General features: G+C 40.9%; 1 protein-coding gene across 1 annotated transcript in view; it reads left to right on the plus strand.

Moving 5' to 3' along the window:
- The window catches only part of C2CD3 (C2 domain containing 3 centriole elongation regulator), a 148,168-nt gene that overhangs the window by 97,415 nt on the left and 23,569 nt on the right, over positions 1-27,184 (plus strand). Inside the window, exons 25-31 of the mRNA XM_007940948.1 lie at positions 1,427-1,565; positions 4,213-4,277; positions 6,183-6,388; positions 11,047-11,180; positions 16,892-17,053; positions 19,714-19,934; positions 22,566-23,517. Coding sequence (XP_007939139.1) covers positions 1,427-1,565; positions 4,213-4,277; positions 6,183-6,388; positions 11,047-11,180; positions 16,892-17,053; positions 19,714-19,934; positions 22,566-23,517 — 1,879 coding nt within the window. The remainder of the gene's footprint in view (positions 1-1,426; positions 1,566-4,212; positions 4,278-6,182; positions 6,389-11,046; positions 11,181-16,891; positions 17,054-19,713; positions 19,935-22,565; positions 23,518-27,184) is intronic.

Genomic DNA, 27,184 nt, shown 5'->3' on the forward strand with positions numbered 1-27,184 from the left:
CGGAAGGAAGGTTGGGCAATCCTACTTCCGTAGTGATACTGCCTCGGAAACCCAAGGAGGGGTCGCTATGAGTCGGGGCCGACTTGACGGCATATAACAACAACAACAGCATCTTAGGTAATGTAAGTATAATATGCCCCATTTTACAGTTGATGCTGTGGCCTAGATAGTTCTTGCCCAAGGTCATATCAAATGTATATGAGAGAGCTGATTATTGTTCATCTGACTGTAAGTTGAGGGCTCTTTGCAGTACTATTTTATCTTTGCTTCTCAGTCTAGTATTTTTCATCATCATACTGCAAAAAGGGCATGGTAGCAATGTCCTCTGACCTCTAACTTTACAAGTGGTAAGGAGGATCCAGAAAAACATCAACAACCCAAAGCTAATTCCTGTGAAGAAGTCAAACATGCCACCACCTTCCAGCCTTTTTCCCAATTCTGACACCAACTGCCCCTCCCACAGCATTCTCTACTTCTCTGTTGGATGCAATAATTTGTTGAGTGGCCACACAGAACTCACAATACTCACTATTTATTAGGCAAGTGACAGGTTACAATTCAAGTTCAGGAACACTCACAATACAGCTTTTGATCAGGACAGCCTCCCTCAGCCATGCAAAAAGCACACCTCTCTTCTGCACTCGACACCTTGGCCTGTTCCCTACCCTGCTCACGCAAGTATTACAAAGCTCTTTTAGCTCTGCCAATAGGTGCACTCCACTCTACCAGCAAACTTCCTGACCAAAGGCACTCACCTTTCTTTCTCTGTGGATGGGCAAGCCTGCCACTGTGTCTCATGCTCATCTCTTGGTTCTGCTTCCTTTGCTGTTGCAGACGTCTCTCTGCCATCTCAGTGCAGGGATCTCAAGTCCAAGACATGTTCCACTCCTGGCTACTCTTTCTTGATGGTAGTGAAATTTCCCTTTACACCTCGGGGATGGCTTGTTTTATGCCTAGCAGAATGGCAAAACTGAGCAGTCCCCACAGTAGAGTTCCGTACATTTTATTCCCATGGTTCCACCCCCCCCGAGGGATGCCATGCACCTTATTTACATTATTAGCAAGCTATCCAGTTCCCTTGCTGGGCCATAAACACCTCACATTTACATTGTCCCATCAGTCATCTGGTAGGAGTCACAAACACCATGGCTAGAAGAGCCATACTGAGTAATTCACTACACAGCACCCACAAAGTGTAGGAAGGAAGGGAGCTCAAAGAGGTATGAGAAGTCACTTCTCTCTGGGAAATATTTATGAACTGGGTCTTAAAAGGATGGTTGTTGTAGCAAACAGGGAATAGCTCAAGTAAAGACTCAAAGGCAGAGAGGACTGGGAATGGTCCTGCCTCTACCTCTATACTAGGAAGTTTCCAGCACATTGTTCTTGGTGACCTAAGGTACAGTCATTCCATTATATTCTTTTTCAGGAATCCCCTTGACAGAGCGGAAGGTATCAAAACCCAGTTGTTGTGTATCCTTTGTGACAGCTGATGAGCCATCTCCTATATATACCCAAGTGATTGAAAACACAGATTCCCCTATTTGGAATTTTCAACAGCAGTCACGGTTTGTATTTTCTGATATTCTATTGTCCTTCTAGAATCTGATTTTTGCCTAACTCAGGGCAAGGCATATAACAGTATTTGAGCAGACATGGAAAATGCTTTTCTTATGAAAACAGTTATTTAATGTTAGTGTTTATAAACTCACAGCTAGTGGTAATTTAGAAGTTTTGTTGTGGTGGGTTTTTTTTTTTAATTAATTAATTAACATTTAGAAAAATTACCTTATGATACGTAGTAAGTATACAACAAATGTTAGATCTCCTTTGTAAAGCTCAGAAAATAGCAGTCATGTTGCAGCTCAGAGATTGGGTGCAAGCATATAAGGGCCACTACTGGGGTGCAGGGCTGGTCCTCCCTTCTGTTTCCAGTGCTCATTATCAATGATCTCTAAAGCTAATTATTGTTACTATTGTCATTGTACTATGTCACTTTGTATAGAGTTAATTCTTGTCCACCAACACAAACCACACCACAAGGTGCCTGATCTGTTCTCTTTCTCTTAGTGTTTGCATACTTCAGCAGTTGCTCACATGTTCGGTGTTTTGTCATTTGAGAGGCTATCCTGAGTCAGCAGCTAGAACTGCAGTACAAACTCAGTACTGCTCTCTATGATTAGCTACTAGAAATTATAGCTATTCCAGCCATAGTAGCCATGGTGTTTTATCCAAAATATCAAATGTGTCCCAAAATACATGAGACCAAAGGACTGAACTTCTGACTCTCAAAGGTGATTTGTTTAAAATCCAAAAACTCAATAATGACCAGAATTACTGGTCAGATGAAATCTGATGAGACCCTCAATACTACAGCCCTGGAATACATTCTGTGCCTGGAATAAAACACACCCCCAGAGGTTGGCTCTCAGCCCAATAGTTAACAAGATGTACACGCAGACCACTCAACCCAGGATAACGCACCCACATGCTCTATGGTAATCCATCCCTTAGAGCAATAGACCATGGGGCACCAGAGGACCAACATTCTAATTGAGGAAATGCAGGACAAACAGGAGTGCGTAAATATGAGGCATACAGGAGGAGGGTTACAGGGTAGGGAGGGGAGGAGACTGGGTTAGGGTTGGACATGGTAAATGGGGAGTGAAACCAAATGTACATATAACGTTGAATGTAAAACAAGCTCTTAAAAATATACAAAATAAAAAAAGGTGATTTGTTTATTCAGAACCTAACTTTATAATCTTGATGAAGGGACATTAGCAGTCTCCAAGCAGTTTTCTTTTTTCTGTATGTAAATCTTTTCTTGTTTGTTTGTTTTTATAATAGTGGTCTTTTGTAATATTTATCCTTTTGTGATTGACTTATTTCACTCAGCATATTATCCTCCAAATAAATCCATTTTGTGAAATGTTCTATATTTATCATTGCACAGTATTCCATTGTGTGTATGTACCAAAGTTTGTTTATCTATTCATCCATTGATGGATGGGCACTTAGGTTGTGCTGATAGCTTATATAGTTTATAGGTAGTAAGGGCAGGATTCAAAGAATAATGAATAATGATACTGTTTACAATTTATTTATCACAAAATTGTTTTATTTGATCCTCCTAGCAACCTTTTAAGGTAGATCATATTATACCATTTAACAGGTGAGAAAACCAGGCCTCAGAAAAGGCGAGGTGCGTACGCAGGGTCACTTAGCCAATAATAGGAGAGCTGGAATTCAAAGGTGGGCCTTCTGACTCATAGCTAGAATTGAGATTTCTGACATGGTATTCATTTCACTTCAACCTCTTGGTCTTGAGGTTGGCTCTCTTCTGTTCCCCATTGGTGTATGGAAGAGATACAGAAAATTAAGTCTCTTTTCCTTGAATCTCCATGTTACTCATCTAGAGCAGTGACCGTTGGTTTAGAGCTTTCCAGATCTCTGTTTGCAATTTAAAACTGTGTAATTCACTTAATATGCAGTTATTAGAGGTACTCAGTGACTCCCATATTGACTTCTTTATGTAATATGAAAGTCAGACACTTTCTTATTAGGGTACCTTGCCTTATGGCTTTGGACTTAAGTAAATCAGAGTTCAAATCCCAGCCCTGCAACTTACTGACTTGTATATGACCTTGAGCAAATAACTTTACCTCTTTGAAGCCAACTTCACTATCTGTAAAATAGGGGTAATAACACCTATGTCATAGCTTTTGTGAAGATTAAATGTATATGAAAAACTTGTCACCATGCCTGGATCTAGTTAGGCATTCAGTAAGTATTATTTTCTCCCTCTTCCTTTCTTCTCACCATCAACCCACCTCCATAACATAAGAATTCTTACCTGTTCCAATAAAAGTATTCATTACATATGAGGGAGCTCCCTTTGCACACTCCCTCCTCTGTTTTAGAGAAACAGAGTTTGAATGTGGCAGAAATTACTGGGAGGGCAGGTAAAAGCATCAACTCAGGTGAACCTGTTTTCAAGGCTTGGCAATTTATTTCACCTCTCTGAGCTTCCATCCCCTCATTTTAACTGTGAAGATAAAAATCTATCCTAGAGAGTATAGCCATGAAGATAAAATGAAGTAGTTAGTGTTTGAGAGAGTGCTTTTGAAAACTGTAAGATATTCTTCAAACCTTAAATTTAATATTACAGAAGGTTCCTTACATTTTATTTATGGTGGTTGTTTTTCTTAATAGGTTATCAAAAGAACTTCTTCTAGACCCACAGCAGACCCTGGTCTTCAAAGTTTGGCATAAAGGAGGTATGAACTCTGTTCCATGAGTATCTGTCTCGTAAAATAAGCTTACATCCTGTTGACAATTTGCCAATCCTTTTGTTTTTCTAACCAAGTAAAGCCATGGCAGTGATGGTGCTGAGAACGAATGTATGTGTTAGAGGGTAATCCCACAAAACGCCATGTTCTTTTAGGCTTCTTTTATGCAGTGTAAATCATTAGACATCATTTTGTTTGTATCAGTCACCAACCATATTGTACAGCATGACACACACAAGTGGTTTTTGCCCCCTTTGTATGATATATGCCTTCTGTTTACTCTTGTTTATTAGCCATGACCCTAGCATTTTCAGGCAGTACACAAGACTAGAGTCTGACAGCTAGTCTGTCTTTGTTTTAAAAGACTCCCCAGGAGGAAAGTGCTGACATCATGGTCCTTAAACCCATTTTTGCTTACTTACCATTTATTACTAGGCAGAGTACACTAGTGATAAACCAGACTCTGAAGCAAGACTCTCTAGATTCAAATGCCAGCTCTGTCCCTTCCTCTAGCAGTATGACCTCTGTGCTTCAGTTTCCTTATCTATAAAATGGGGATAGTAATAGGACTACCTCATGGGGCTTCTGGGAGAATTAAATGAGTGCCCGACTCTTAGTAAATACCATCTCAGTTTTTGGTGTTTGTTTTGTTTTGTTTTGTTAGTATGGCTGTGTGTACTAAAAGCTTTTACAAACATCAGTAGTCCTACAAGGTAAAAATATAATTACTCCAATTTTATAGGTATAAAAGTTGAGGCCCAAACAAAGTTAGTGGCTTGACTAAGGTCATTTACCTAGCTATTAATTAGTAGAAGCTAGGATTTGAACCTAGAATCTGTCTCAACACCTTCACTGTTTGTACTTTACCACGCTGGTAAGATTAGATGACTCGGCAGAGGGAGGTATGAGGACAGAGGAACATAAATAGAAAAATATAAATCCCCTCATCATTCCAAGAGTTGTGGTTTTTCAAAAGATTTTTTTCAGGACCTACTCCCTGAGGAATACCATTGGGATGCGATAGCCCAGGGGAAGAACAAGGGTTTCTTAAGTTTAGAGGTGCTTTTCATTTGGCTATATCAAGAGTCCAAAGCACAACACAGCTACCTTAGTTATTTAGTGCTATTACAATAGAAATAACCAAAAGAGGATGGCTTTAACAAACAAAAATTTATTTTCTCAGTTTGTTGTTGTTATGTGCCATCGAGTCAGGCCCTACTCATAGCAACCACTCCTTGGGTTTCCGAGGCGATAGCACTACGGAAGTAGATTGCCCAACCTTCCTTTTGAGGAGTGGCTGGTGGGTTTGAACCGCCAGCCTTCTAGTTAGCAATCAAGTGCCTTAGGCACTACACTGCCAGAGGGAGGCTGGAAGTCCAAATTTCAGAGTGCCAGATCTAGGGGAAGGGTTTTTCTCTATAGGCTCAGGAGGGAGGTCCTTGTTTCTTTAGCTTCTCCTTCTTGGTTCCTTGGAGATCACCATGTGTCTTAGCCTCTTTCTTATCCCATCTCTTTTCTGCTTGCTTGTTTAATCTCTTTTACATCTCAAAAGAGATTGACTCAAGATACACCGTATACTAATCCTGTTCTATTAACATAACAAAGACAACCCATTCCCAAATGATATTGTAGGTATAGGCATAGAGGTTAGAATATACAACACATATTTTGGGAGTACATAATTCAGTCTGTAACAATGGCCATTCTGATGGGGAATTCACAATAGCCAAAACAGGCTCTGGTTTCCCATCTCACTCATCCTCATCATCTGTCCTCTCTGATGGCTTTGGAATCACTGAACTTTCCTAGCCTCTGAATCACCTTCTGGGTGCATCCTGTTATCTCAGTGGACCTGCACAGCCACACTGCCCAGCTCTTCTCTTTTTCTCGCAGATGAGGAAAGGGTGATTGGCTTTGCCTCAGTGGACCTGTCCCCACTTCTCTCTGGCTTCCAGTTTGTCTGTGGGTGGTACAACATCACAGACTTCAGCGGAGAGTGCCAGGGGCAGATAAAAGTTGCCATCTCCCCTTTGGAGAGTTTGATACACTTCAAAGAAGAAAAGCAAGCAAGACGTGGGGTGGAGACCCCTGGATCACTGGTATGTATCCTGACTCACACCTCTGACCAATCTACTGAACGAAACCTATGGGAAGATCTTTTACACACATTTGTTATTTTCCAGCTTATAGAACATTATGTAACTGTATCTCATAACAACCTCAGGAAAAAGTCTAGGCAGTATTTCTTTTTTTAAATGATTTTGTTGTAGTGAAATAGATATGATTAAAAGTTTGCCATATTAACAATTTTTGAAGTGTATACAAGCCATTAACATTAATTCTGTTCACAGTACTGTACTTACCATCACCACTATCCATTTCCAAAAGGTTTTTCATCACTTCAAACAGAAACTTGACACCTCTTAAGCAATAGCTCCTTATTCCCTGTTCTCCCCAACTCTGGTAACCACTGATAAATGTTCGTCTCTGTGTGTACTTGTCTATTCTAGATATTCATGTCAATGGCATCATGCAGTATTCATCCTTTCGTGTCTGGCTTATTTCACTCTGCATAATGTTTTCAGGGTTCATCCATGCTGTATTAAGTATCAGAATTTGATTTCTCTTTATGACTGAATAATATCCCATTGTGTATATTTACCACAATTTATCATCCACTGATGGCTATTCGGGCTGTTTCCTCCTTGTTAGCTATTGTGAATAAAATTGCTTTCAAAAATGTGTATACAGGTCTTCAATTTTGGGGGGTTAGGTTATGGTTAGGTTAGGTGCCGTCGAGTCGTTTCCGACTCATAGCGACCCCATGCACAGCAAAACAAAACACTGCCCAATCCCGCACCAGCTCCACAATCCCTGCTATACTTGAGCCCATCATCGCAGCCACTGTGTCAATCCATCTCGTTGAAGGCCTCCCCCTCTTTGGTCAACCCTCCACCCTACCAAGCATGACATCCTTCTCCAGGGAATGGTTCATTCTGACAACATGACCGAAATAGGTGAGACGAAGTCTGGCTGTTCTTGCTTCCAAGGAGCATTTTGGGTGCACTTCTTCCAGGACAGATCTGTTAGTTCTTTTAGCAGTCTGTGGTAATTTCAGCATTCTTCACCAGCACCACAACTCAAAAGCATCCACTCTTCTTCGGTCTTCCTTATTCATTGTCTAGCTCTTACATGCATACGAGGCAATTGGAAATATCATGGCTTGGGTCAGGCGCACCTTAGTCCTCAAGGAGATATCCTTGCTCCTCAGCACTTGAAACAGTTCCTTCGCAGTTGACTTTCCCAATGCTACACGTCATCTAATGTCCTGACTGCTGCTTCCATTGGCATCGATTGTAGAACCAAGCAGCATGAATTCTTTGACAACCTCAATCTTCTCTCCATTTATTGTGATACTGCTCATTGGTCCAGTTGTGAGGATTTCTGTTTTCTTTCTATTGAGACATAATCCATACTGCAGACTGTATTCTTCAACCTTCATCAGTAAGTGCCTCAAGTCATCCTCACTTTCAACAAGCAAAGTTGTATCATCTGCGTAGCTCAGGTTGGTTAATGATTCTTCTTCCAATCCTGATGCCACGTTTTTCTTCATATAGTCCAGCTTCTCAGATTATTTGCTCAGCATATAGATTGAATAAGTGTGGGAAAAGGATACAACTCTGACACACTCCCTTCTTGATTTTAAACCATGTGGTGTCCCCTTGTTCCGTTTGAACGACAGCCTCCTGGTCGCGGTACAGGTTCCTCATGAGTACAATCAAGTGTTCAGGAATTCCCATTCTTCTCAATGTTATCCATAATTTGTCATGATTCACACAATCAAATGCCTTTGCATAGTCAATAAAACACAAGTAGACATCTTTCTGGTATTCTTTGTCTTGAGCCAAGATCCATCTGACAACACTATGATATCCCTTGTTCCACGTCCTCTTCTGAATCCAGCTTGCACCTCCGGAAGTTCTCCGTCAATATATTGCTGCAAAAAATTTTGGGGGGTATGTACCTATTTCTACAATCATTGGGTCATATGCTAGTTCTATGTCTCACTTTCTGAGGAGCCACTAAACTATTTTTCACAGTGACTGAACCATCTTATATTCCCACCGGCAATGTACAAGGGTTCTAATTTTTCTACATTCTCACCAGTGCTTATTTTCCCTTTTTTTTTTTTAATTATAGCCATCCTAGTGGTTTTGATTTGCATTTCCAATGACTAATGATGTCAGCATCGTTTCATTGTCCATTGGTTATTTTTGGATGCTTACTGTTTTTAAGGAACACGGAGAAGAAGGCTATTATGGTTGGAGCAGGAGAGACAAATATGAGAGTAAAGGAGATGAGGCTGAGAGGTAATGGAAGCCATATCATGTGGGGCCTTACTGGCCTTTGAAAGGACTTTTTATTTTACTCTATGTAATATGAGAAGCCCTTGGAAGATTTAAGTAGAGGAGCGATAAGAACTGCTTAAATAGTAACAGGATCATTGTGTCCACTACATTGAAAATGGACTGAAGGTCAAAAGTAAGAGGTAGTGACTCAGACTAGGATGATAGCAGTGGAAATGGTGAAAAGTAGTAAATTCTTGACATATTCTAAAGGTAAAATCAACGTGACTCAATGGGGAGTGTGAGAAAAAGGGAGGAGTCAAGGAAGATTTTTAGTCTTGACTAAAGAATAAAGTGGCCATTAACTAAACTACAGAAAATTTTGTGCAGATCATATTAACAAGTGGAGATCTGGACCTTGGACATGTTAAGTTTGAACTGCCTATTAAACATCCAAGTATCAAGTATGCAGGTCAGAATTCAGAGGAATGTGTAAGCTGGAGATCTAAATGAATTCTTTGCAAATAATTGGAACTTCATGCCTTAAGACTGGATGAAATCACCAAGTACATGGTTATAAACAGAAAAAAGGAGAGGACTAATTTCTTAGGTACTCCAGTGATAAGAGGTTAGGGAGATGATGAAGGACCAGCAAATGAGACTATGGGAGAGTAATTAATAAGGTAGAAGAAAAATGTAGTGGCCTGAAAATGAAGTTAAAGTATTTCAGATAGGTGGGAGTGATTGATTGTATATTTCTGCTGATCATAAAGATGGAGACGGAGAATCAAAGAGTCTGATTGTGAGTTCAAGATAGAATGGGAGTCATATCCATTAGAATATCGGTGATCAGAAAGATAGTAACAAGTGTTGGCAAAGATGTGGAGAAATTGGAGTCATCATTACGTTTGGTGGAAAAGTAAAGTGGTACAGCTGTTTTGGAAAACAGTCTAGAAGTTCCTCATAAACTTAAACATAATTACTGTGTTGTTGTTGTTATATGCCATCGAGTCGCACCCGACTCATTCCATTGTATGCTTATACAACTGATATTCCATTGATAGACATTTGAGTATTGTGGATAACGCATCTATAAAATCTTTGTGTACAAGTATGTTTTAATTTCCCTTGAGTATGTACCTAGGAGTGGAATTGCTAGGTCATAAGGTAACTACCAGCAATTCCACTCCTAGGGACATACTTAAGGGAAATTAAAGCATACTTGTACACAAAGATATTATAGAGGCATGATCCATAATACTCAAATGTCTATCAATGGAATACCAGTTGTATAACCATACAATGGAATATTACTCAACCATAAAAAGGAATGGAGTACATATACATGCTACAACATGGATGAACCTCGAAAACTATGTGCTAAGTCAAAGGACCTTGAAAACCGTATGCTAAATCAAAGGTGACATATTGTAGTATTCCATTTATATGAAATGTCTAGAATAGGAAAACCCAAACAGATGAAGTTATATTGGTGGTTTCCAAGAGCTGGGGGGGAGGGAAAAATAAAGAATGACTGCTAAAGGGTACAGGGTTTCTCGTTAGGTGTTAAAAATGTTCTACAGTTAGATACTGGTGATCGTTGCTCAACTCTGAATATACTAAAAACCACTGAACTGCATAGTTTGAAAGGATGAATTTCATGGTATGTGACTTAGATCTCAGTTTTAAAAGAATGAGATTACTTGCAGTATAAAATCTGGAGTCATATCTAATGAACTTTTTAAAGGCTTTGTTATGTTAAAATCCATTGATCTTTAAAAAAATTAAGAGAAGATAGGAAGAAAGGAGTTGAAGACAAACATCCCATTGTCTATATTGCATAGATGCTCTTCAAGGAGTTTAACTGTAAAAGACAGGAGAATTTTCGTACTAAACACTGTCCCAGATATGGACAGTACAACTGTTTTATCCATATCTCTGTCACACATGCCTGGTCCAGGGTCTGGCACAGAGTGGGCATCAGTAAATATTGAATGAATGAATGCATGAGAAAATGATAAAAGAGTTACATGATCCCTATATAGGAAGGTCTTTACTTCAGCTCAACTCTGGTAGTCAGTGGAATGAGAAATGTCAAAGCTAGATTATCCACATGTATGAAATGTAAGATGATGGCCTAGCCAGTAGTTCACAGACCAGAGGAAAGAGAGCATAAACATAGATATAGCTACTAAAATGCAGTCTGATAGCATAGTCTGTAAAATGGAGATAGCAGCAGTACCTACCACTTAAGAGTATTGCAAAGTTTAAATGATAAATTGTTCAACACATAGAAAATAGTAAATTATATGTATATACACATAATAAATTTTACAAATGTATTTATACCTTGCTATGTTCCAAAAGAATTTGTAGTAACAGGTGTGCCATTTTTCTCATTGCTTCTACAGATTCCTAAATACAATCCCTTTTACTTGCCTGTCTCTGATACATATGCTGCATTCCCCAGCTACATTGCAAGACAGACCCCAGAACACCTTGCTCACACCTCTTCAAAAGAGCTTGATTTTTTCTCTCCTGGGAGGTGAGTTCTCGATGATGAGAAGAAATGGGGCCAAAGAGTAGAAATGTCGTGAACTAGCTTGTCTTTCCTTTATTTTCTTTCCTTTATGAGAGGAAGAAACTGGAGACACAGAAAAGGGCTTTGTTGATCTGTCACAACCCTTTGGAACCTTTGGATTCTATGGAAAAAAAGGTTTTATTTATAAGATAGGAACCTGAACTTTTACCTATTGAAATGATCACTTCAGTGCAAGGGACACTTTGGTCTTATCCTCCCTGTCCCTTAACCTTTATTTCTAAAATCAGTCAGTAGCTATATGAGAAACATTGTAATCTTTCCTTTCCCAAACCAGTGTGCCAAGTTGTTTTGCAAAAAATAATTGGCCTACCCTTTCACTAAGCCAGCTTCGCATACGCATGTGGTCAGGGCAGGAGCATGTTCCATCCTGTCAGAGGGCAAGATCTAAAAATAAAATTTCATCTTTCCACCTCACTCCCTTATAGGCACTAGTGCCATTTGGTGGCCCATTGCCTCCACCAGTGTTTTCCATGTCTTTCTCTTCACCAGCTGGAGAAATCAAGGGATCTTCCCCAACAGTAGCCAATCCTACAGCAGTTACTGAGGAGACCATTAGTCCAGGGAAGACGTTTTGATACTATTCAAACATGTAAAGGCCAATTTCAGTGCTACATACAGCTTCCTACCTTCTCACGGCACAAACAAACCTTCTACCATATGTGTCTGTGGTGAAGTAAATTCCTTTATGTGGCCTTTTGCATTGGTTCTTTGGAAAAACAACCTGAGAGGGTTTTCTTCTGAGCCCTCAGGAGTTAACCTTTGCCCTAGTTTTCTACCCCAGAGGGTCTGTTACTTTTGCCAGATTGACATTTCCTAGGTAAGTTATAAACAACTTGGTTTGATACTTTCTATCTGGTCCTGGGCTAAAGCCTGCCCTGTGATTTGTAGCCCCTTGTGAGGATTGGTCAATAGACTATACAAATGAAGTATCTATAGCCTACTATACACATGAAGTATCTATAGCCTACTATACAAATGAAGTGTCTATGGCCTACCAAGAGGAGATTGGTCAGTTATTGGCCCTGGTGGGAGGGCTGTGCCTTAAAATGGACAAGTTTCTACATAGAAGCAGCCAACCCCACAGAGGTTTCAAAGATAGGAAGAAGGAGATGGAAGAAAGAGAAGCAGAGAGAGAGAGGAGGCAAGCTCTAAAAGAGCTGTAACACAGGTCAGAAGCTGTAACACTAAAGGGGGCAACAGGCCTAGAGGGGCCTAGCAGCAGTCAGTTGTAACAGACAGCAGGGCTAAAAGATGCCTGTCCTCAGGGCCCCAAAAGGAGCTTATCCTCAGGGAGCCAAGAGGAAGCCTTTCCCTGAGGGGCTAAGAAGAGGCCTGTGTTCAGGAGGCCTAAAGTGGTGAAAGCGCATTCATAATGGACAGAAGAGACTGTTTGTGTGTACAACCAAGAGGAACTGAGAGAGCTGTCCTGCAGTGAAAAAGGGAGAGGTATGCTCTCCACTTCAGGAGCCTTTCAGAGTTTGCCTGCATGCTTCCTGATCCTGATCCTGAGTTGTAGCTTGTTGATCCTGATCCCAACTTGTATCTTTCTGCTTCCTTAATAAAACAGTCAGCTGTAAGTATGGTCTGTGAATTCTGTGTGGCCATTGCAACAGATTATCGAACCCAGAAGAGAAGTTGAGAAAGCTGTGGGAGGGAGAGCTGATGTCAGAATTGGTAAAAAGTTTGGAGAGTGGAGGTCTGTCTGACCTCCCATCTCATAGGAATCAGCCTTGGGCTAATCTTGATTTGCTGTATTTCCCCTATAGTTAGACTGGTTCTGACACTGATCCTACTACTACCACCATTTTTTAAAGTCTGTCAAATCCTAGATCCCAGGCTTAGATAATTCCTGAGTGTTATATACACGCACATGCACACACCCATACATACACATACATACACACTTGGGCATAGCCAATCAGTGAGACATATGGGTAGGACAGGAGTATCTCTGGTGTTCATTATTTGGTAAATTTTTTTAATATATTTTTTAATTGTGGTAAAATATATATAACATGAAAGTCTCCGTTTTAACCATTTATAAGTGTGCAGTTCATGGCATTAATTACATTTACAGTGTTGTGCAACCATAACCACTATTTATTTCTAAAACTTTTCATCATCCCAAATAGAAACTCTCTACCTATTTAATAGGAGCTCTGGTGGCATAATGCCTAAGGCATTTGACAGTTAACCAGAGGGCTGGCGGTTCAAACCCAACAGCCACTCCTCGGAAGGAAGGTTGGGCGATCTATTTCCATAATGATACTGCCTCGGAAACCCAAGGAGGTGTCGCTGTGAGTCAGGTACAACTTGATGGCAATGGGAATGGGACCCATTTAATAATAACTCCCTATCCACCTCGATCCCTATTCCCTGGTAACCTCTTTCTGTATGAAATTTGCCTGGATATTCTAGATATTTCATGTAAGTGGAATCATGCAATATTTGTCTTTTTATTTGTGGTTTATTTTATTTAGTGTATTGTATTTTTTGCAAATAATGCATTCATGTAAATAATGTGCCCACACATACAATGTACATAGTGTGTTTAGGAAAATAACATACAAAGGAGTTGCACAGTCAGCAAAACATGCTTAATGCACACTGGTATGATTGAATTGTGTCCCCAAAAAATATGTCTTGTAGCTCTTAACCTCTATACCTATGGTTATAATCCCATTTGGAAATAGATTATCTTTGATAAATTAACAAGAACAGACTAGTGTAGGGTGTATCTTGAATTAATCTCTTTTGAGATATGAAAGAGATTAAAAAGCAAGCAAGAGATACAGCAATAGGGGAAGAAAATGCCAAACCTCATGAAGATCGCCCAGGAGCTGAAGCTCAAAAGAGACAAGGACCTTCCTGCAGAGCCAACAAAGAGAGAAAGCCTTCCTAGAGCTGGCACCCAGAATTTGGACTTTTTGCCTCCTAACCTGTAAAAAAAAAAAAAAAAAAAAATGTGTTTGTTAAAGCTACACACTCGTCACATTTCTGTTATATACTGGATAACTAAGTATGTGTATTATTTACATAAAAATACAGTAACATTTTCAGGGTTCATCCATGTTGCAGCATGTATCAGAACTTCATTCCATTTTATGGCTGACAAAAAAGAAAAGTTACTGGAATCAAATTCTTTAATGCCATGCTCAGGAATTTGAAATTTATTCTGTAGATAAAAAAAGAACCCTCATTACTGGTGGGAATGAAATGTGATATAACTGCTTTCCTAAATCTTCTTATCAGTTCCTCATAAAGTTAAACATAGAGTTACCATATGATACAGTAGTTCCACTCCTAGTTATTAAATACCCATGAGAAAGAAAAACATACGTCTACACAAAAACGTGTACCTGAATCTTTATAGCAACATTATTTACAATAGCCAAAAAAGTGGTTAAAATCCAAATGTCCATCAACTGATAAGTGGATAAACAGATTTTTAAATGTGGTTTATTCATACAATGGAATATTATTCAGCCATGAAGAAAAATGAAGCCCTGATACATGCTATAACATAGATGAACCTTGAAAACATTATGCTAAGAAAAAGAAGCCAATCACAAAAGACCACATATTATGTAATTTCATTTACATGAAATGTCCAGAACAGACAAATTTATAGAGATGGAAGGAACCCTAGAAGCACAGTGGTTAAGCTCTCAGTTACCAACCAAAAGGTCAGCAGTTCAAGCCTGCCATCCGCTCTGCAGGAGAAAGATGTGGCAGTCTGCTTCCATAAAGATTGTAGCCTTGGAAACCTGATGGGGCAGTTCTACTCTGTCTCGTAGCATCACTATGAATTGGAATTGACTCCAAGGCAATAGATTTGTTTTTTGATTTCTTTTAGTAGAGTCAGAAAGTAGATTAGTGATTGCTTAGAGCAGAGAGGCTTAGTGGGAAAATAGGAAATGACTGCTAATGGATACTGGGTGCAAGAAGGACTAGGAGGCAACATCTGAGCTCCTCTAACTTCACAAGAGGAAGATAGAATCACCATCAGCAGCCCAAGGCTTATTCCTATGAGGCCAGACATACAGCCACCCTTTTATCAATTCTGACACCAACCATCCCTCCCACGGCATTCACTTCTTCTCTGCTTTCTCTGCTGGGTTCGATAATTCATTGCAACAGCCACACACAACTCAGACAATACTCATGATTATGAGGTTTATTTAGGGAAGCAACAAGCTACAATTCAGGAACACACTCAGGATACAGTTCTTCCATCAGGACAGTTTCCCCTCCGCTATGCCCTCAGGCTCTCCTTTCTGGCCTTTGGCCCCTCTGCCTGGCCTCTGCCCTGCTTAGGCATGTGTTACAAAGAAAGCTCTTTTAGCTCTGCCTATAGGTACACCTAGGTGCACCCCACTCTATCAGTAAGCCTTCTGCCCAGGGCACTCAGCTTTCTTGCTCTGTGGGCCAGGTAAACCCACCACCCTGTCTCGTGCCTCTTGGTTCCACTGCAACTGTCTCTCTGCCGGGGCATCTCTCTCAGCCAAGGAGGTCCAGGGCAGGGATCTCGGGTCCAAGGACACATTCCACTTCACCTCCAGCTCTTCTCTCTTGGTGGCAGTGAGATCCCCTCTCTGCCTCTAGGAAAACTCATTTTAAGCCTGGCAGAGTGACAAAACTAACCAATCCCAACATCAGAGTTCTGCACACCTTATTTGCATGGTCTCACCCAGTAATCCAGTGGGAGTTACAAAGACTATGGCTAGAAAAGCCATACCCAATAATTCACTGCACCACACTGAGTTTCTTTATGGGGTGATGAATATCTTTAGAATTGATTGTGCTGATAGTTACAAAATTTTGAATATATTAAATACCATTGAATCATATCCTTTAAATGAGTGAATTTTATGGTAAGTGAATTGAATCACAATAAACCTGTTATTTATTTAAAAGAAAAAAAAAAATTTTGTGAAGTCAGGTGCTTGAATGCCATGCTAAATAATTTGAAATTTATTTTTTAAATAAAGAGAAGCCAATGCTGGAAAAGAATGTGGTGATTAAATAGGTTAATACATGCCGAGTGCTTAGAACAGTCCTTGGCACACAAAAAGGGGTCTGTAAATATTGTTATTCTTGTTTTAGAAAGATTACTCAGGAGAATAGATTGAAGGAGGATATTGAAGGCAAGATCATTTGAGAGACAGTTATAATCCAAGCAAGAGTTGATGAAGCTAGACCAGCCAAATAATAGACAGGGCATATAGGCTGAACATTTATATCAGGTATATAGATAGACTCCTTGGAGTAATCATTCATGGGAGAACAGAAGGGCAGTGTTGGCATAGGGAGACAGCTGGGGGGTGGGGTGGAAATGCACAGGAGGGAAGGACACAGGGAAGAGATAACTACAGGGAGGAAGTGGGAAAAGAGCTGTTACTTTGTGAGGAATTGCCTCAGTCAATGTCATGAGACAAAATGTGTATGAACTGCTGTGTGGAAAATAAATTTGCTCTGTAAATGTTCACCCAAATCACAATAAAATTTTTTTAAAAAAAACAAAGAGTCAATGAAGCCAGAACTATGGTAGTGGGAATGGCTTTGCAGTACCATTCCAGGAAGGTGATTTATTGACTGTCACACTAGCAGCTTACTCAGTAGTTGAGTATTTTGCCCCCATTTATCCTTGGCAGAAGCAGTATCTCAAAAAACCAGGCATCACGTCATGAAGAGCATGTGCAGAACATCCGTCGATTTCATGAATCCCTGCACCGGGGAGATGCAGTCCTGACAAGTGATGACAAAACGACCACATGGCCCTTGTCCTCCAATACTTCCCTTCTGAGTTCTCTCAGGTAAGGCCATTGCTAAGAAGAGACACAGGAACCTAGGGGAGCACAGGGTGAACAGGCAGTGGCAGTGGGCAGGCTGCTTTTCCATCAGCTACTATTACTCCAGGAGGTTTAGCAGCGGCTCATGTGCAGGTTAGGTTATGGAGCATCACAGGAGTCCTCATAGATGCATCTCGGCTTGGGGCTTCCATTCCTTCAGAGGACTCTATTGCTGATTCTGTAAATGGAACTTTAGTTTGTTCACCAAAACTTAATAATAACCACCCTCAACTTTATACAGCCTCGCATCTACTTTATAGCCATATACAGCAGTGATTGTCAAAATTCACTGTGTATCAGAATCACCTGAAGGGCTTGTTAAAACACTGATTTCTGAGACCACAGTTCCTGATTCATTAAGTCTAGGATTGTCCCTGAAAATTTGTACGTCTAACAAGCACCCAGGTGATGCTGATGCTGCTAGTCCTAGAACCAGGCTTTGAGAACCACTGCTCTAGAGGAATTCTCTACCAAAAGGAGATAAAACAAATACATACTTTGCTATACTTCCTTTGGTTCACAGAACCTTAACACAGTGCTTCGCTTGAGTCACAACAATCCTCTGAGGCGTGCAGGACAACTGTTCGGGTTACCTAGTGCTGCTCTAACAGAAGATACCACAAATGGAATGGCTTGGACAAACAGGAGTTTATTCTTACTATTTGGAGACTTTAAGTCCAAATTCAAAGTGCCAGGCTCTAGAGGCTTTTCTTCACTCAGACAGCTGCTGGCTGCTGAGACTGACAAGCCCAAGATTGACAAGTAAAAAGGCACAGTCCCAATGTTACAAAACCCCACAGCAGGCCATAAATTCAAGTCCATTAAAGTCCCAAGGTTGGCAGAGCATGGCAGGCTGCTGAACAACAACACAACTACATGCAGGATCCAAGTGTGCCATAAGCTAGAGACCATTCCTCAAGGGTTCTCCTTATATACAGGAAACAGACCACATCCCTAAGGCAGCTACTCAGCTGCTCATAGTAGATTCCACCATGGAGTTGATTACCAGTCTCATCATGGGGAATACTACATCCAGCTGCCCAGCCACTCAGCCAGGCCCAGCCAAGTTGACACACAAACTTAACTACCACAACAAGTATTAATATCTGTTTCATAATTGAGAAAATGCAGCTTGGTGTTTATAAGTTGGTGTACCATGGTTTTATATGCAAACCTCTGACAAAGTCCAGTGAATTTACATACTTTCTAAAGCTGAGTCAAGTTTACATTTATTTGCATCACCCTGCAGCAGGTGTTTATTCGTGTGGCATACAATCAGGATAGAGACACCTAAGTAAATCCACTGTGGCCTTCAGTGATGGAATAAATATCAGCTTTATCCTTTCATTTAATTTAGATTTGACTTTGAGACACACAAGACTATTCCTAACAAAAGGTGAGAAAGACTTTCAGTTCATTTCCCTGGTATATAGTGTCTATGCAGTGCCAGTTGTACCAGGCACATTGAGAGAAAGAGAGAAGTTTATGATATTATCTTCTATTTCCAGATGCTCATGGCCTAGTTAGGGAAACTGAACTAACTAATTCATGATGACAAAACTGAAGGGAAACCTATGACAGAAGATTTGATAGAGATGCCAAGTGAAGGAGTTTAAGGGAGAGATGGCCCAGTGATTTGGGATGATAGACTTTTGAAAAGGAGAAATACTGAAGTTAAAAATTGATTGAAATAGGGACAGAGCAGGGAATAGCTTAAACTCAGGTTCCAGCATGAGCAGAGGTATGAGGTAGGAATGAACCCAGTTGGGACAGAGCCCATCTATTTTCATGAAAAAAGCACAGGAGTTGGAGTCCCAAATTCTGAGTGGTTACATACTGCTAGTACCCCCCACAAATCAGTTCTCTGAATCTTAAGTTCCTTATTTGTAAAAGAATAATAATAATAATAATTACTAATTCCATCTGCTCGGCTGCGAATTAAACAAGCTAATATATATGAAAGGATGAAATGTAAAATCCTGAGTAACTGGGAGAGTGATAAGAATGAATGTAGCCCCATTAAGGGTTTTTGTCTATTTATCCATTCAACATTCATTTTGTGCCAAACACTGCTGGGTACATTAGGTAAAAAGGAATCAGTACAAAGTCACTGCATATCAGGGGCGACACATGCAAAACTAACACCTGAAGTAACTAAAGAGTATAGAAAGAATTGTGAAACACAGAGGAGGGGCTCCTAAACCAATTTAAAGGGTTGGAGAAAGCTTACTAGAAGAGGTCACTTGCTTAAAAGATCAGAAATGGTTGTGTGGTAGAAAATGACAATGTTACCCAAAAGTAGGACCTCATTCTGTCACAATAAGGGGAAGTGACAACTGGGAATGATGATCAAGAATAGTTCCCTAAAAGGAGGTGGCCTTTTTGCTGCCTATCAGAAGGGGAGCTACGTTAGCTAGAGAGAATGGGGAGAAAGCTGTCAGTGGCAGTGGGTTGTAGACAGAGGAGTGAAGGATTAATTAGGAGATTCGAAATAGGAGGTCCTGGTATTAATAGACCAAGTGAGAGGTATTAAGATCCTAGCTCAAGTGATCAGGGGAACATAAAAGATGCTTTTAACCCTAGTGAGTGATCCTTTTGTCCTCTTTTCTCCTCTTTTCTTTCAGAAAGAATCTGAGTGAGCTAGATCAGATCCAGCAGTACTTCAGCCAGAAGCTCACCAAGCCTTTCTTACCTCTCAGCCCTCAGACTCACACCACCATCTTGCAGTGCCAGGAGAGCCATAAGGACCATCCTAGGCCAGGCACCAGCAGCCTAGACCCTGAGAGCCAGTGCATCCTGGAGAAATCGAATAACCTGGTGTTGCAAGTCAGCTCCTTAATCACAGGTGTGGTTCACATCCCTTGTTGTTGAGATTATTAGATGTCCATTCAAAAAGCATTTGGATGTCTGCCCTTAGACAAGCCTCTGTGACAGATAGAGACCAAAGGCTTTCACCATCTTCATCTTAATAGAAGGAACATAGTGGTCTGGCACAGGAAGGAGGGGGCAACCGAAAGAGCATTAGACTAAGAAGCAGGAGACCTGGGTCCTTGCTGGGTTTCTGGCATGGACTTTGTTTGACTCTGAGCATATCTTTTCCCTTCTTGAGCTTGATTTTCCCTAACCCAAAAAAGTAGAAGGGGGAAGATTAGATGAGTTGTTCCTCAATATCAGTTCATGAATTGGTACCACTCTGTTTTCAGAAAATCAACTACAAATGTATTTAAAACACTTACTCTGAAGAACCCAGAAATCTGCATTTTTAACAAGAATCCCCAGATGATTCTGAGTGTTGGTGGTCCAGAGCCTGCTCTTTGATAAACACCTCAGCCCAGTGGTTCTTACTTTGGCTGCATATTAGAATTACTTAGGAAGCTTTTAAAGTATGTTATGCCACTCTAGAACAAGTACTTCCCAAATTGTCTTGAGTATAACAATTTCCTGAGGCCTTGTTCCATCCAACTGAATCAGAATCCAGGGTGAAGGCTAGAAATCTGTATCAGACAAGCTTTGGAGAACACTGCAAAATCAACCAAATTGATGTGTAGATTCTACAGGAATGAATAAGTTCAGTTTTCTCTGTTTAAGGTGGAGGAGGGCAGTGCCATGATTGATACTAGGTACAAACCTCTCTACTGATACCTAACCTGTTGGTATCTAAGGCCCCAAGTGTTTACTCTGCATTTGGCTTCAACTTTCTTGAATGTATTCAGTCAATATTTCTAGAGCACCAACTATGCCAGGCATTCTGTTACTAGTTGTGGGAGGATACAGTGGTAAAAAAGACAGGCATTATCTCTGCCTTCACCAAGCTGACATTCTATAGTCACCCAACAAATTTCCCTGCAGAAAGAAAGTATAAGAGCAAAACAGAGGGAGGCTTCTTTGGGGGAGAGGCAGGAAAAAATGGTGGATCCCTTTAAAGGAATATATTAAAAAGGAGAGAAGAGAATTGAAGCCAGAGAGTCCTGAGGCCAAGCTTGGGCATTTGGTCCTTATCCTGGAGGAAAATGGTAAAATTTGCACAAGGGGATGACAGAATAAGGACTGATTTTCATAAGGACAGGAGGAATTTGGGAATGGATATGATTGGATTAGAGAAATGAGTATTAAAAAAAATGTAATGCCCACTGTCTCCACCATGCATACACCTTTTTGAAGAGAAATGGATATAAGTGAGCTTAAGAGTAAGTCACTGAGTTGAGGATTTCATTTATGAAACATGTATGCTGAGCTCTGGAAACACAACATGAATCAGACATTTGGGCCCTACCTTTGAGAAGTGTGATGGGGAAGCATACAGAAAGACTATTACATGATAGCATGTTCTTAATTAAACAAAGCCCTATAGCAAATCCATCCAGCTGTTGCAATTGGGAAGGCTTCCTGGAGGAGATGCAGTTCTTCAGGGCCTTGAATGGTTGGTTTGTAAAAGGCAGGAAGACTTTTCCAAGACAGAGAAAGTAGTTTAGGCCAAAGGATCAGTATCAACTAAGTAACTTCCTGGATCCTGTTCCTATTTGCAGGAAGAGACATTTTGAGACATCTGGTCACTCCCCTGTGAGGTCTGAAAATTGTCAATGTGTTAAATTCAGCCAGCCTGCCCCATAGGCTGAGCACTCTGTTAGGTACTGTGAGGGAGATGTAACCCCTGCCTCCCAGGAGTCCAGTTTGCCTCCTGATTCCTTTTTCCTCTCAAATCATGTAAACATATGTCATTTACTAGGCCCATTTATTAATTTATTCCCTCCCATTTCATTCCAAAAATAATTTGAGGTGACTGGCAGCTTCCCTTTAAGTACCCATGTATGTACCACACATTATGCCCATTTATTTTATATGTTCTTCACCATAGAAGGTGGTCAGGGTTAATCACATTGTAAAGATAAACAAGCTCAGAGAGGTAGCTGTTCATAATCAGATAGTTAACAAGTGACAGGAGGGATTTGAACCCAGGATTGACCCACTTCAAAGCCTATGTTCTTAACAACACACAATGCTGCTCTTTTCTCTGTAAACCTCCCCTGCCTTTATCATTTGGGTGACAGGTATTTCTTTGCTTTTATTTTCCAAGTAAAATAGTTTTAATGATTGTTGTCAAATAGGTAAATAAGTGCATTCTTATTTTGATTTTTAATATAGGTAATTACTGACGTAAATGGAAGCATGAACATGCACTCCAGGACTCCCAGCTCCTGAGAATTCCTGAGCATGAGCAGATACTCCCTGAAAGCGTTTCCACAGATGTATCCACAATTATCAATAGATTAGATTTTGGTCCTCTGATATTAGAATAAAATTCTAGAAATTGTACTGCCTTGAATATAGTTTTACTGATTCTTGGGTGGATTAACTGTCTTTAAGGTTTGTTCAGAGTCTGATTGGAAGAATATTTCTGAAGTTAGTGGCTAGTGTGGAAAACTTGAGTGATCTGTGGCCCTGCATTATAGTAAGAATGATATCTGTTGATGTTCAGATCTGCAGACTATCACCAGGAATTCTCAAGCATCTTTGAGTTCTCACCGAGCCAGAAGTCGAAGCAGAGAGGTCACCACCCTCCCAGATGCTCAAGACACAGAAGCTGTACGAGAACGAAGTAGAACTGCAGACCACCCATTGGCAAGAGCTCCAGATAGGGGCACAAATTCCCCACCTCCCCCTATTCTTGAAGAGACTTCAGGTGGAAAGGAAATGCTCCATGAGTCTCTGGAACACAGAGGACCTAAAAATGATGCTGAATCATTGGTGTTTACAAGGATTCAGCACACTGAGGACAGTAAGGCAGACCTGGCCTACAGCGATGATGACTATGAAGAAGACATCATTGAGCCCAGGACTCTAAATGAGATCACCACCATAACAGATAAAACTAGCCCTTGGTCTAGTTTTGTGTCAGATACAAGTGAAGTCATCAGTCTTCAGCCTAATGAGGTACAGAGAGAAAGTCCATCTTGTCCTTCTTCAGAGCTTTTCCCCAGGCAGGAGCTCCAGGTCAGAAGTAGCTTTCTGCCCAGCCCACAAAGAGCTGTTAACACCCACTTGCCTAGACAGGATTCTCCTAGCCAAAGTCATGTTCTTTGTGAAGATGGGACCTCAAAGGCCAGGGTTGAAGAGCCTGCCTCAGCAAACCCTCAGCTCATCCCTTGCCTGACACTCTCAGGAGCCCAAAAGAGCAACATCTCTGTTGGATGGAGTTCATCAAGGGCAGATGAGGAAAAGGAGCAGCCCAAGCCAGAGCCTCAGGCTGAGAATGAGGCTGCTTCCAGTGAACTAAGTGACTCTACTGATAGCTTTGAGAAACTCTCTGTACACCTAGCCTCCCAAACCAGAAGAGAAAACCATAAGGGGCTACCCACTGACTGCCCTGACCTCAGACAGGAGCAAGTGACAGCTGAATCAGAGATGTCTACAAGGCAGGACCTCCTTCTGTATCCTTTGGTGTTTCCCACAAGTGGCCCCATGAGCCATTATCTAGGAATTTTGGGTGCTGGTACTAGACTAACTTAGCATGAGCATGAACATGAGCAGTGGCCACCCTTGTGTAATGGTACTGAGGGGCATGGGAAGACCTTTCTTCAGAAGACTCACCTGCACTGACAGAGTGCTTATGATTTTACCATTAACACCGGCCTTCTGAGGCATGGTACCTTTAATTGGGTTTAAGTATTGGTAAACCAAAAAAAACCCAAAGCCACTGCCATTGTGTTCTGACTCATAGTGACTGTAACGCAGGGTAGAACTGTTCTAGAGGGTTTCCAAGGTTGTAAATCTTCACAGAAGCAGACTGCTTCCTCTTTCTCCTGTGGAGTGACTGGTGGGTTTGAACCTTTGACCTTTTGATTAGTAGCCCAATGCTTTAACCACAGCACCACCAGAGCTTCTTAAGGCGCTGGAAGGATATTTATTAACCCAGTCTAGCTGGATTTACCTGATTAATCTGTGGGATATTTTACACCTGAAAGCAAGGCTTTGGCTTTAAGGGATGAGACCAATCTTCTCAATTAAAATCAGTTTTAATTAAAACTGTCTCAATTAAAATCAGCTTCTAACCAGTGCATTCCAGTTGGATCTCCTGCTGATAATTTGAGTTTCCATCCAGATATACTGAATCAGAATCTACATTTTAACAGGCTCCCCAGGTGATTCTTACAGATCACAAGTGTACATAAGAATCACCTGAGTATCTTGTTAAACTGTAGCTTCTAATTTGGTATATTTGGGGTGGAAATGCATGTTGTTGTTATGTGCCGTCCAGTCGGACCTGACTCATAGCGACCCCTCCTTGGGTTTCCGAGGCAGTATCACTACGGAAGTAGATTGCTCCATCTTCCTTCCAAGGAACGGCTGGTGGGTTTGAACCTCCAGCCTTCTGGTTAGTAGTCAAGTGCCTTAGGCACTACACTACCAGAGCTCCATTAGTAAAGGTAGATTGAACTGTCGCAGTTTCACAGAATTCTCGGGGGGTGGGAACACAAAAAATGTTGAGGTGTGATTCTTGATGCAGGACAAATAAGCCTAAGGATTGGGGGTATGGGCTAATAAGGGTTTACAGCGTCAGTTTCTGGAGGTGGGACTGAAAACAAATGCCTCTTCTGGCATTCTGTCCTGGCTTCTGACATTACTGCCATGATGGTCACTTTGGCTGTGCTCAGAATGTATGATAAGTGGAAGAGTTGTCAGGTTTATTGAGTGCTCACTGTGTATGAGACACCATTCTACACTTCACATGTATTAAACACATTTAATCCTCAGAACAACACATACTGTTATATCCATTTTACAGACAAAGAAACTGAGGCACAAAAAGTGAACTGAAGTTATTCATCTATAAGTGACAGGTCTCAGTGGTAACCAGCCGAGAATGTGAAGTCAGAGTTGAGTTTTCTTTTTTTCCTAAATGAAAGACTTGAAAATTTTCATAAGCTGAAGAGAAGAGCGTAAAGATGTAGAGAGTGGGTGACTGTGGAACAGAACCCTAAAAAAGGGGATGTAGTGATGGGCTGAGGAGAGTTTCAGTGCCTTCCCCATAGCATCAACAAATACACCCTACCTCACCTGGGACGTCTTTGAGATGGCTTGTGCTCAAAGAGGAGTTCTGGTGGCGTAGTGCCTAAGGCATTTGACTGCTAACCAGAAGACTGGCAGTTCAAACCCACCAGCCACTCCTCGGAAGGAAGATTGGGTAATCCACTTCCATAGAGATACCACCTCGGAAACCCAAGGAGGGGTCACTATGAGTAGGGATTGTCTCAGCAGCAATGAGTTTTTGAGTTTTGTGCTCAAAGAGCATGGTTCTTTCCCTTTAGGATCTCAAACTCCACCCTCACCTCTGTAGAAAAACTAAAGGCTTAAACCAAAGCAAGGACTAGATGAGTTTCATTCATTCAGTAGGTAATTTATTGAGCATCTAACTGTGTTCCAGGTACTATGCTAGGTGCTAAGTCGCAGAAATATAACTACATACACAACAGCGATAGCCTTAGCCCCCTTGGAGTTTAAAGTGTAGCATAAAAGAAGAATAATAAAACAAAAAAACCTGATTTGAAAGGGAACCATCCTTAGCTGTTTTCTAAAATTACTGAATAGAACAAAGAATTGGAACATCAGAGTAATCCCTCCCAGCTATATTAGTAGGTGTGGAACCATCTTGTCCATGTGGTATTTAAGATTGGTCTTAAAGCACGAAGGATAGCTAAACCAAGACTCATTTTTTTAATTTAAAAAAATAATTTTCATTCTCCAAGGATACTGGCCAGACCGTAGGCTTTATGTTATCTTGACGGCAAGATTACGAAGTGTTTTCCTCAAGCAATTGTATCCAATTTTTAGTGAAAGGATCTAGTAATTATTTTACAAATGTTGATTGGGCATCTGTTTGTTAAGGCTTTTTTTTTTTTTAAGAACTAGAATATGTAGCCTCTCTCTTAAAGGACTTTTTGATTCCAGTTGGGAAGAGAATAACTGTCCACATAAAACTGAAATTAGCCATATAGGCAGTGCAGTGTAAGTTGGTATTGAATTTATATTGCATACACTAAAAGAAAAGTTGCTGAGAATTGGGACAATTGAAAAAGTTCCATGGAAGAAGGAGACAAATAAATGACCCTTGAAGAGCTCACTGTCTAGTTAGGAGAATTCATCAATAGGGGAGAATTTTAAAGTGTATCATGAAGTTAAGTAACAGTTGAAAATAGTAATAAGAGAAACTACCATGCAGAACAGAATGCAACAACAAAGACGTGCAGACAACCATCACTACTTTTTTTGCTTAGGAATTCAGAACAAGAAAGCTGTTATGTGATAGAATCAGGCTATCCTGGAAAGGGAAGTCTTAATAATAAAATTCCTGGTAGGACTTTATCTCTAGGTCAACCATTAGGAGAGGGAGGAACTTGCTTTAAACAATCCTGACATTTAGTATGCCTTTAGACCTGAATTGTTCAGTAGCTTTGAGGCTCACTTAGATGGTTGTACTCTGTTCCACAGAGAAACACAGTACCCCAGTTCTCATCTCAATCAACCCCACTGTGGAGGCATGGCCTCTGGTGCCCTCCCTGTATCTCAAGGCATGTGCAGCAGCTTCTGTAGTGGGCTGCTTACCTCCCAGGATTCACCTCAGGGTTTGACATTCACTCTTGAGTGGACCTTAAGTCATACAAAATCTCAAAGTGAAGGAAATGGCAAGCAGGAAGGAAAGCTATTCAGTTTTTTTGTGTGTCAGTGTGTGTAAATAAGGGAACACCAATTCAGAAAATCATGATCCCTCCCCTCAGAAGTTCAGTCACACTAAGTCTGTGCTTTAATTCAACAAATTTTGTGGCGCACCATGTGCTCAGCGAAGTGCTGAGTACCTCAGGAGAATACAGGGGAGAAGAGTAAGATACACACTGACCTTCTAGGACTCATCAGATTGGGTGGATCAGCTATGCGCATAAGCACTTCTGTTCTAATCCCCTTATGCACAGCCCTCATTTCTGCATGTGAACAGAGAGCTACCAGTGGGACAGGTCCTCCTTCAGTGGTAGACATTTCCCTCCAACCTAAGACACAGCCTCTTCCACCCCCACTCTATCTTACTGACTTTCAACAGGTCAC

The sequence above is a fragment of the Orycteropus afer genome, unplaced genomic scaffold (genome assembly GCF_000298275.1).
Source record: "Orycteropus afer afer isolate SDZICR_OR568_19922 unplaced genomic scaffold, OryAfe1.0 scaffold00074, whole genome shotgun sequence".
Classification (NCBI taxonomy): Eukaryota; Metazoa; Chordata; class Mammalia; order Tubulidentata; family Orycteropodidae; genus Orycteropus; species Orycteropus afer.